General features: G+C 40.4%; 1 protein-coding gene across 2 annotated transcripts in view; it reads left to right on the forward strand.

The window, feature by feature from the left end:
- The window catches only part of arntl1b (aryl hydrocarbon receptor nuclear translocator-like 1b), a 38,975-nt gene extending 27,382 nt beyond the window's left edge, over positions 1-11,593 (forward strand). Inside the window, exons 11-20 of one of the 2 annotated variants that reach the window (XM_017707266.2) lie at positions 767-884; positions 2,598-2,747; positions 2,907-3,153; positions 7,239-7,345; positions 7,483-7,633; positions 8,384-8,469; positions 8,674-8,782; positions 8,971-9,067; positions 9,150-9,243; positions 10,846-11,593. In XM_017707266.2, coding sequence (XP_017562755.1) covers positions 767-884; positions 2,598-2,747; positions 2,907-3,153; positions 7,239-7,345; positions 7,483-7,633; positions 8,384-8,469; positions 8,674-8,782; positions 8,971-9,067; positions 9,150-9,243; positions 10,846-11,006 — 1,320 coding nt within the window. In that variant the 3' untranslated portion in view covers positions 11,007-11,593. The remainder of the gene's footprint in view (positions 1-766; positions 885-2,597; positions 2,748-2,906; positions 3,154-7,238; positions 7,346-7,482; positions 7,634-8,383; positions 8,470-8,673; positions 8,783-8,970; positions 9,068-9,149; positions 9,244-10,845) is intronic. The other variant, XM_037545361.1, reaches the window with a different exon arrangement.
- The last annotated feature ends 162 nt before the right edge of the window (positions 11,594-11,755 follow it).

Here is an 11,755-nt window from a genome sequence, read left to right on the forward strand (position 1 = left end):
CCATAAATGTAAATGGTGAACTAACCTAATTTTGTGTAAATAGAGCACAATATAGAAATATGTCCACATATGCAGTCGTGACTGACGCAGCTTTTTTCTGAATTTATAAAAACACTTTCATTTTATAGTAAATTAGTTTTGGCTGGTTTATGTTTATGAACAGAGACCTACAGATCAATATAGTAAAGGAAACTTGTTTGTGATCCTGAGTTTAAAGCAAACTTTATGAAATTTAAACTTGTATCTAAGTTGTAAATAAATCTGAAACTGAAACTTTGCTTGTTTGTAAAAAGTGATTTCAGAGCCACTCGGTTCTACCTGATGGAAACTGTTTACCTTCAGTGTTTTGCGCTTATGATCATTTTAATAAACATCACCGTCACTAATTAATGACATTCTATTAAAAGACTGGTTTACAAAGAGAGACACTGGAATATTTTCACCTCCACTTTCACTTCCACCTCCACCTGGTGGAGGAAGGGCACCACCCACATTGAATCTCTCAGTGTCTCGCTGCATTTGTTGTTAGATAAAAATGTCCTTGCAAGTCCTTGTTTGTATAAATTTGAGGGCAGTCACAGTGGTTTAGATTGCATGGTTTGAGTGATGAAATCGCAACTTGGCTCTGAGATGCAATAAACCCATTTCATACTGGTGCTGTCCACTTAGAATCAGATCACAGCTTAATGTCAGGGTCTTATTTTCAAGCCTACATGTTCAGCAATATTGTTAACTCTTTGATGTAACCTCTGACATCTCTTGGCAGAATGACCTGATCGGCCAGAGCTTGTTTGATTACTTGCATCCTAAAGACATTGCCAAAGTCAAGGAGCAGCTGTCCTCTTCTGACACAGCGCCAAGGGAGCGGCTCATTGATGCTAAAAGTATGTCCCCTTGCATCTTGGATTACTGATCTGTTCTTTGGGCCTCGGGGTGAGGACAAGCAGGTTATGAGGTCATGATGTACTGTGTTGAGTCATGTAGGTGTAGTATGAAGGTCACGAACCCAGATCAGCTGAATGAAATGTAATTCTGAGAAAGGTCTTGTTGTATAACATGAAGTTTAATACATATGCTGGTCATCAAAACTTGGAGAACACTCTTAGTGAATCTTCTTTTGAAATTTTTGTTTATTTTTCATTTAAGTACAGTGCTAGGCAAAAGTCAGAGCACTATTCATTTAATATCCAGTCTAAATAGGCGTTAAGTACAAGTTATTATATTTTTAAAAAATGACTAAAATATATAGAGAAAATGGAATTCCTGGCGACCATGCAAATCCCAGTAGACCTCCAAAACTGTGACCATCAGTACTTACTGCTTTCATCCTTGAGATAGAGAGGAGAAAATCAAGTTGCTTCAGATTTGAAAACATCCACAGGTATTTCTGTCCATCCTTCCACTGTGAGAAGACAACTCAGCTCAACTCAGGGTCTGAAAGGATGTGTACCTGACAAAAAGCTGTTCTAGGAAAAGAGACTAGACAAAAAAAGAGAGAAATTGTAAATCCAACAAAGCTGCTGATGTTCTTAGAACAATAGACTGACCACCAACACCAGTCCAAGCCCCAACATCATTGAATGTGTTTTGGATTACTTGCATTGTGAGAAACAGAAAATGCAACCAACTTCTAAGACTGAACATTGGAGGTGTGGAAAAAATATTCCTGCAGATTCCTTGGAAAAACTGAAAAGAATGGAAGCTGTTAAAAAGGCAGAGTGACACACAAATACTGAAAATGATTTGTAAGTCGCTTTGGACAAAAGCGTCTGCTAAATGTAAATGTAATGTAATGATCATATTAATTCATTGAGGCTTCTGTATAACTTTCTGTTAAGTATACACTTACACTAAAAATGACTTTGAACTGGAAATCAAATCAATCAAGGGTGATCTCTGGTTTATGTTATGGTTAAGTGTTATGGTTAAATATGGCTAAGTACTCTGAAAGGCGCTAAAGTTTAGTTAACAGGCAGCTATACACTAATACTTTGCAACACTTGGCTTCATCAGAGTGTCTTCCTTGGTATGAATCAAATCAAATTTATTTGTAAGGGGGTTTTTACCAATGATGTTGTCACAAAGCAGCTTCACAGAATTCCAGAAAAGACAAAGTTTTAACATGAATGTAAAAACCCCCAGATGAGCAAGGCAGGGGCGACAGTGGCAAGGAAAAACTGCAAAAAAGCAGGTATTGTGTAAATAATGATTCAACTGTTTTTTTTTTTTCCAAGACTATTATTAAACGCACATACTGAAACCCAAAGGTGGTTTAAACACCTGAGATGTTTGAGTGCTGATTTCTGAGGTTTGGCCTAAGCACCAAAGTAGTACTTTGCCAGATGTTCCTTCAGTTGAAAAAGGGGCAAATGACAAAAATGGCAAGATCTAAAGTCTTCTCTTAAAGTGTGACAATGCTCATTGAAGTCTGTGTCCCCAAAATTTTGATGAGCAGTGTATAACATGCTAGTATACATTTAATGTGTGCCATGTTGGATAGCATATGGTTTGTTTCAAGTTGCGTGCTGGGGCTGTGTAAATGTTTGGGGCGGTCTTTGGATGGTGGTCAGGGTATCTATTGTGTTGCTCTTTTTTAGCTGGGTTGCCCGTGAAGACTGACATCACCCCAGGGCCATCGAGGCTGTGCTCCGGGGCCAGACGCTCATTCTTCTGCCGAATGAAGTGCAACAGGGCCCTTGTCAAGATGGAGGACAAGGACTTCCCCTCCACCTGCTCCAAAAAGAAAGGCAAAAGCATATTTTTTGATTGATGGATTTTTAAACTCCGGAATAAAATTGATCCTGCAAAAAGCACCATTCACTGCAGCTTTTCTGCTGATTGCTGATTCACTTTTCAGTCTACTGAAAGAAATATCACTGAAACATGTTTTTTCCTGTCCTCTACAGCTGACCGCAAAAGTTTCTGCACCATTCACAGCACGGGCTACCTTAAGAGCTGGCCACCCACCAAGATGGGCCTGGACGAGGACAGCGAGCCAGATAATGAAGGCTGCAACCTTAGCTGCCTGGTGGCCATCGGCCGCCTGCACCCTCACATAGTGCCCCAGCCCATGAATGGGGACATCCGCGTCAAGCCCACTGAATATGTCTCACGACATGCAATTGATGGCAAATTTGTCTTTGTGGACCAGAGGTGAGCAAGATAGACTGCACTTTACAGTTTGAAATGATAGTTTGGTCAGAAAAGACATTTGTAATTTTCCTATCACCCGAAATACGCAGCACTGTGCACACATCATAGGCATTTAAACACATTGTTTAACATCATTTATCTTGACAATATGAGTGTTATTGCTTGTAAAATCACCTTATATCATTGGAATAGATGCAAATAAGCACAAATACAGTAAAAGTAACTGTTAGAATGGGCCCAATCCTATATCAACCCTTGCTCCTGCGACTTAGCCCTTAGCCCTCTGTTTTGCCTGTTCACGTCTAGGGGTAGGGTGTCTCAGTTTTTGCAGAGTGGCAGAGTGTTAGGGCTACATGGCCCTACAAACGGAGATTTTAGAGTCACAATCCAAACTGAGTGTTATGAGGAAATAAAAGAAAAACCATCAAGATGACTGCGACCAAAGAAACCCACAAATGTCAGAATTGTCTCTGTTAAAAAAATTACGATAACCACTGTATTATCTTAGTTTAATGTTGTTTCAGTGTATTATAGTCATGTTCTTCATAACAAGCACAAAAAATCGCTAATAACATAATAATGAATTTTCTTGTTCCACCTTAAATAGTCTGGCAGTTCTGACACCTGAATGCCAGAATGTAATTGTTGTGCCATTTAAGGTGGAACGGGAACATTGTAACAGGATGTTGGCGAATAGCTGATTTCAGCTTCGTATCACTAAAGAATTAGCGGTGGGTGATAATAAGTTATTGTCTGATGTTGGATGAGAAGGCCTGGCTTGCAGTCTCCGCTCTAATTAATCCCAAAGGTGTTCTATCAGGTTGCGATTCATCACTCCAGAGAACACGTCTCCACTGCTCTAGAGTCCAGTGGCAGCATTTTACACCACTGCATTCGACGCTTTGCATTGCACTTGTTGATGTAAGGCTTGGATGCAGCTGTTCGGCCATGGAATCACATTCCATGAAGCTCTCTATGCTGTTCTTGAGCTAATCTGAAGGCCACATGAAGTTCAGAGGTCTGTAGCGATTGACTCTACAGAAAGTTGGTGACCTCTGCGCACTATGCCCCTCAGCATCTGCTGACCCCGCTCTATCATTTTACATGGCCAACCACTTTGTGGCGGAGTTGCTGTCATTCCCAATCACGTCCACTTTGTTATAATACCACTGACAGTTGTCTGTGGAATATTTAGTAGTGAGGAAATTTCACGACTGGACTTATAGCACAGGTGGCATCCGATCACGGTACCACGCTGGAATTCACTGAGCTCCTGAGAGCGACCCATTCTTTCACTAATGTTTGTAGAAGCAGTCTGCAGGCCTAGGTGCTTGGTTTTATACACCTGTGGCCATGAAAGTGATTGGAACAGCTGAATTCAATGATTTGGATGTGTGACTGAATACTTTTGGAAATATATTGTAACTAAAGCCCAGCTGTGAGGAGCTGAACTTTACCCTCCTCTTCTTTCAGACGGGCCGGGTCGCCAACAGAGCAGTGCTAGTAGCTGTTAATGAAGTAATGTTTATTTATTTATTTATTTTTTGGAGAGACCCATTTTATAGGGAAGATTTTAACCACTACTTCTTGTAGCACAGTTCCAAGCAGTTAGGGTGACACTCGAAAACAAGGGGTAGGGGTAAAAAGAAGAAATAAGATTGGGCCTTGATTCTCCTGAATGTCTCCAGCCATCATATGGATTTATGAAATTCAAGTACCAGCACACTTGATTTAATTTAATGAAGGATTGATTATGCCAACTGGGTGATGGATGATAAATACAAATAATACTGTGCTTCCTCTAAGAGAGGCTTGGAAAGGGTTGAACGAACACAGTGACATAAATGACGTAAAACCATTACTTTTTGTACCAGTGCTATTTGTAGTCATTCTAATGTCAGTGTTTTCCTGTGCAAATGAATCCTTACTGTCCAGATAAAGTCTTTAAATTCTAACTTTCCCATGTGCTTAGAACTTCTACACTTCTTCAGTACTGTTGTGTGACCAGTCAAGAATCATTTGATGTCTGAAGTTTAAATATTTTAGTATTGTACTGGACTAATGTAGCTAACAGTGAACCAAAAGTACATTGCATAGTTACATCAAATTATTCGCCGCCATCTAGAAGACTCTCATTTGACCACATGTCCGTCCTTTTAAGATAAGAGTTTGCCATACAGCGTCACATAAGTCTGTTTGAGATTAATTAACGACTGGTGGTTTGAAGCAGGTGTGTGATGATCTAGGCTTGCAGTTAACACAATGCTGATTTGTGTACATAAGTACATTTGTTAGCTGTATTAGCCTCAAAGTGCCAGTGCAAAACCAAATAATGCAAACTTCAGACATCACTTTGGACTAAGTGGAAAATGGTGTACATTTAATTTTTGGCCTTACCGTAAAAAGCCGCTAGTAAGATTTAAATTTTCCCACCGGTAAAAATAAGAGGCTAAATGTCCTGAAAGGGACAAAACCCCTAATTAAAGCGAAGATTTGATACAGTAACTTGTGTAACCTATAATCCATGAGCAATGCCTGAGAATTGGAGCATGCGACAGTCTGGCACAATTTCTGTGGGTTTTAATACGCACTGTTTCCAGACTTATGGCTTTGTTATCAAACTGGAAAAAAGTAGGAGTTGTATGGGGGCAAAGTCTTTTTGGAAATGACTTTAATGCTATAGCTGATTGGGTTAAGCTCACAACCTCCACCACTGAAGTCGTCACTGTACAGAGACCTGTTTTGAATTAGTCATGGTCTTGTGACCTCCTGACCTTATGACCAGACTTGTGTGGTCTGATATCTATGCCATAGAGCAGGCATGGTGTGACTGGTGAGCCTGGTCTGCTCTCCTGGCCAAAGCTACGTTTAGCATGACGGCTTGTGTGTTTTAAAGCACAGTGCTGGTCAATACCCAAATTTAGCCCCAGCAAAATGTTCCAGCAGGAGGAAAAGTGGTGACCCAAAGAGACACTGAAATGTAGGCCAGCCACTTTATCTAAAAATACCCCACTGCACTGCTCAGACAATAGCACGAGGATTTTGTGTGTCAGTAGAGCATTTGGAAGTTTTACAGACGGCTGGCTAATTTATGCAGCAGGTGTTTTGAAGCTTTATTTATTTTATCCAGGGGTGAGCGATACATCAGTCGCATTCATGTCAAAACCTCCACTTTTGTCGATTTTCAGGGTTTTTTTTTTTTTTTGTTTTGGTGTTTTTTTTGTTTTTTTTTTACATAATTTGAAAATGCCTACTGCCCTTTATGTTGTGTGTACATTTCATGATGAATAGACCAAAAAGCCACATCAGTGGTTGAGAAGGTTAAATTCAGACTGTGGGTAAAAGTGGCCCAGATCCAATTAACTGCCCAAATCTGATTGTTTTGATCTTTTTAATTTGACCTGTATTGGACATCAATCTGAACAGATCATGCTCTTCAACCCACCTGCAAAAAGATCCACGCTCACCCAACCAGCACCTTGTATCTCAGTTTTTGGTGTTTTTCATTTATTTGCTTAATATGAAAAGTCCAGTTACCCTTTGCGTTCTGTGAAAAGTTCATGATGAACTGACCAATAGAAATGGTCTAAAATTACCTAAAGTGGTCCCAAATTATATTAACTTCTATTTAAAGGTAAGAAGGTTTTTTTCCATCTCCTGTAAAGTTAACAGATACGAGGATTAGTTCTGACAGTGACGACCTATTGGATAAATCTGTTTGCATTGCCCTTTCTTGTCTCAAAAAGACATAGTCTGTATGAAGAAAAGGATCAGAACTGGGCCACGTCTCTTTGTAGTGTGATTGTAGCCCAAGACAGCATAACTGGTCTCACTCTCTCTGTGGAGTGGTCCTCCCTCTCCTCCCCATCACTGAGCACTGTGCTAGCCAGTGTGGGTGTCTTTTAGCTGATGTAAAAGAATTAACAGTGCTCTCCTCCAAGCGTGTTGAACTGCCCATTAACAAGGTGTTAGCAGTAGTTTGAAAAGTTGTGCCACTTAATGTGACTCGGCACATTAAGGCATCAGTGCACCCCTTATTTTGCAGTATGTCTCCCAGTTATTACCATGAACTCTTCTCATTTCAGGGCTACTGCCATTCTGGCTTATTTACCCCAGGAACTATTGGGCACATCTTTCTATGAATATTTCCACCAGGATGACATCGGGCACCTCGCCGAATGCCACAGACAAGGTAACTATGGGAGAAAAAAACAGCAATGAAAAATCTCTGAAACAAGGCTGTGATTTGATTCTTATGAGATAAACTGCATAATATTAACAGTACAGTTAGCAAGATTGCTGTAACTTATGGCTGTGATCTCTTCCCAGTGCTGCAGATGCGAGAGAAGATTAACACTAACTGTTACAAGTTTAAGATTAAAGATGGCTCCTTTATCACGTTGAAAAGTCGCTGGTTCAGTTTCATGAACCCCTGGACCAAAGAGGTCGAGTACATTGTCTCCACAAACACAGTCGTCTCGTAAGTATACGACTCTTCCTAGGCCACTACATCATAGATTAACGTTTACATCCAGTTTTCAAGTCTGCATGTCCCATAATCCCATAACTGCAGAAAATCAGATTTTGTCCCATCAATGTGTTTACATGCACTTGACTAATCAGATAATGGGGAAACTCCAAGTCCATGAGTCAGACAGGTATCAGATTTCTGCTTTGCAACCAGCCAATAAACTCACAGAAGAAGACGCAGTGTAAACATAATGTAAACCACAAACTTAATGTTTCTTTTTTAACATGAATTCACTTAAAAAACTTAACACACATCATCTAGAAGATGAAGAATATTTAAATAATTTATTTTGTGTTTGGTTTCAGCACCACAGTGAAATCAAAGTAAGAGTACATGCACTGAGAAATCTGATTACTGAGCGAAAAGCCAGCCTCTTTATCAGATTTCTTAGTCGGATTTCTAGTATGGTGTTCACATGACCATTTGAATAATGGGACATATGCAGAAATCTGTATATGATTGAATTATTGAGTGCATGTAAAGCAGAGGAGTTTGTCATGTACATAGCTATAGTTAGTTAGAAACTAGGTTGAAAACATAGAAACTCCGATTCAAATCCAAGATGCAGGCGACACGCAGCTGCAGTGGACTACGCGTGTCCAATTAAGTGAGAAATGATTAATGTCAGTGTACCATGCTGTTCTAAGCACCAGGGGTAACTACGACTTCTAATAATTGATGTGTATGATGGTGTTTTAGGGGCAGTACGCTCGATGGAGCAGACCCCAGTTATCCTCAGCTCGCTGCTTCCCCCCAGAGCATGGACAGTGTTCTCACAGCTGATGGTAAGCAAATGTAATTCTTGTCAGTGCTGCAAAACTTCTGCCTTTCCGCCTGATTGGAAAATGTCTTTACGATGGTCACCTACTGCTGATGACTGTTAGACATTACATACAAATATGATGTTGTTAGGGATGAACTGAACTGTGCTGAACTTGCTTTCTGAGAGTAATTGTACTTGCTGTCTTTTGCTTTGTACTAAATTGCAGGCTCAGGGAAGCGAGCGCTGCAGACGGTCCCTGGCATTCCTGGAGGCACGAGAGCGGGAGCGGGGAAGATAGGGCGCATGATCGCAGAGGAGGTGATGGAGATCCAGAGGTGAGCTACTCGCCGATCAGATCAAATGGAAAAACACTCTGATTAAAGCCGGCAGTGCACTTTAAACACTTGCAACTGTGTGTAAGGCTGTAGTTTGATTTTGTTGTTCTTTAATCATTTTAAATATATTGCCAGCTTAAGTTTATACCATGATATGAGTCGCACTGACTCGTTCTCCTGATTGGCAGAATAAGAGGCTCGTCGCCCTCCAGCTGTGGCTCCAGCCCACTCAACATCACCAACAGCACACCCCCTCCCGACACCTCTTCTCCTGGAGGAAAGAAGGTAAAAGCCCTACTCTCTGAGATATCCATCACATGATGTTACAGTTACTGCATTTGTCTCATTTGTCTTCACTGTTTTTCAGATTCAGAACGGTGGAACTCCAGACATTCCTTCAGCAGGGATGGTGTCAAGCCAGGACTCCATAGGATACCCTTACTCAAACAACTCCCTTTTAAGTGAGTAAAGAGTTAAAGATAGTTTAGATGAAGTTCTGAGCCAGAGTCAGTATTATATAGTCATACCAGATACAAATGAAGAGGTAGACTTCGTTTCCAGTGCAAATGTTACAGGTTACGCCACAGCTGGTAAATCAATGCAAACACAATTAATTTAATAAATTAGTATGGCATTTGAGCCAAATGAGCTTTCCAGCACTTGTATAATTACTCAAAAATTATAAAGTGTCATCTTTATAAAACTTACATTTTTGCAAACATTTGTGCAGACATATGATGTTTATGCAAAGTTTTGGACATTGCCAGTCACACTATGTGAAATAAGTGAAAATAAGAAAAGTTAACATATCTGCTACAGAGAAAAGACTTAAATATGCCATTTTTTACATCATTTCCATTTATTTGCCCAGTGTAACATTTTGGAAAAAATGAATACATGAAATATCAACTATGCCATACGTTTTGAACAGGCCACTTTTTGTGCCCTTTTTCCAAAATGTTAAATTCAGCAAATAAACAGTAACTGCATTAAAATGTGCAGTAGTGTGTTCTCTGTAAAGGAGCCCTTATTAGTCCCACAACGGGGAAATTTCACCACCACAATCTTACCCATCCGTGCATTGAAATAACCACATACACACTAGGGTTCAGGGAATACACTTGGGCAGCCCTATCCACAGTGCCCGGGGAGCAGTTGGGGGTTAGGTATCTTGCTCTAGGACACCTCAGTCATGTGCTGTTGGCTCTGGGGCTCAAACCAGCAACCTTCCAGTCACGAGGCTGGTTCCCTAACCTCCAGCCCATGACTGCCCCAATATACATAACTCCGTAAACAAACAAGCTTGACGTTTTTTTTATGGTATAAAACTGGCTTCAGGGTGAATCCTGCGCAATGCAGATCTCTCTGAATGTCAGAATTCATGAGGGTTGCATGGTAATAAAAGAAGCTGACCAAAAGCACATTCCATCTGTTTAACTACATAAAAAAACTTTCAAAGATTCCAAAAGGCCTTTACTGGAAATCAGTAAACTAAAAAGTCTTTGAAAAGCATTTTTTTTTTCTGTAAGAAATCAGTAAGATTTTCAAATATGCATCATGATACAAACTGCCAACTCATCGCTGGCAATGCATCATATTACATTATACATTTTTATATAATCCTGTGTAATGAAACAATCATCAGCAAAACTGATGAGATCCGGTCCACATCAAGCACTGGTTGTTATACAGGGAGATTCACTCAAAAGAGGCCCTGAATATCCTGTATTAACTCTCGCTAGGGTAAAGCAATCTGAACGAAATGACTTGCAGTGTGCTCCTCAGTATATGGAGCTTACAAACAAGCACTCACGAACAACTTCAGGATGCAGACCCCCGTACCCCTTCATGTGTCTTGCAGATCCCTTTCAGCATCGCATGGAACGTGAAGTTATGTAGCAGATTTTTTGGTTCAGATTGCTTCATCTTAACGGGAGTTACAACACAATATTGAGGGTCTCTTTCCAGTGAATCTCCTGACATTTCTGATATGATCAGTAATACTAAGATTATGCAGAGATGAAAGTGCACTTGTAATTATAATCAACTGTGCCATTCCACAGGTGATAATTCCCATATTGGCATCGGCGACATCATGGACGAACCTGGTTCCAGCAGCCCCAGCAACGACGAAGCCGCCATGGCGGTCATCATGAGCCTTTTAGAGGCCGATGCAGGGCTGGGTGGACCCGTGGACTTCAGTGATCTCCCGTGGCCTCTGTAAGAAGAGCCTGCCGTTCCCTTCCTGCCCAAGATCGGACTAAGTTTTGCCGTGGCAGAGGGAAACCAGCGCTCCTTTTGCACCATGTGTCTGTATCATCAGGGCCAGATTTTCCAGAAGCATCACAGCCTAATGATTGGGGAAAGTGTTCTCCTACAGGTGTTATTACCATAGACAAATAATCGTTATGCTGCAGAGCTTTTTCGGAAACACAGGCCGAAAACAGCATCTATGCCAACAGCAGAGCCACTACAAGCCTCACAATGGACGATGTTCCACAACATGAAGCACTTAGCTCCTTTTCTGAGAAGTGAAGAAACAGTCCAGCAAAACACAAAACATTTTTGTCTTGCAGGTGTTTATATATATATATATATATATATATATATAAAAATATATATTCATGTAAATCACACTGGAATCATCTCACTTCTATGTGGCACTGTTTTTTTCCTGTATTTTTGGTGAACTTTTACATGCAAAAATCTCTAACACATTTTTTCTCAGACTATATATGGCATTATAAGTGTATTGTATGGGCAGTGACATATTTCTAAAATAAAATGTATTCCTTTCTCTTGATGATATTATTTTTGGCCCTACCAGTCTTTATAAAAAACAAACCAAAAAAACATGTAGTTCAGGAAGAGCTTTTCCTTCTGCATGATGTTAGCAGCTCTACCATCTGTGGAATCAAACTTCAGGCTCACAGACCTGACTTATACCTCTCACATTTAGCAGGCTGAAAATTG

The sequence above is a fragment of the Pygocentrus nattereri genome, chromosome 15, assembly GCF_015220715.1.
Source record: "Pygocentrus nattereri isolate fPygNat1 chromosome 15, fPygNat1.pri, whole genome shotgun sequence".
In the NCBI taxonomy this organism is placed as follows: domain Eukaryota; kingdom Metazoa; phylum Chordata; class Actinopteri; order Characiformes; family Serrasalmidae; genus Pygocentrus; species Pygocentrus nattereri.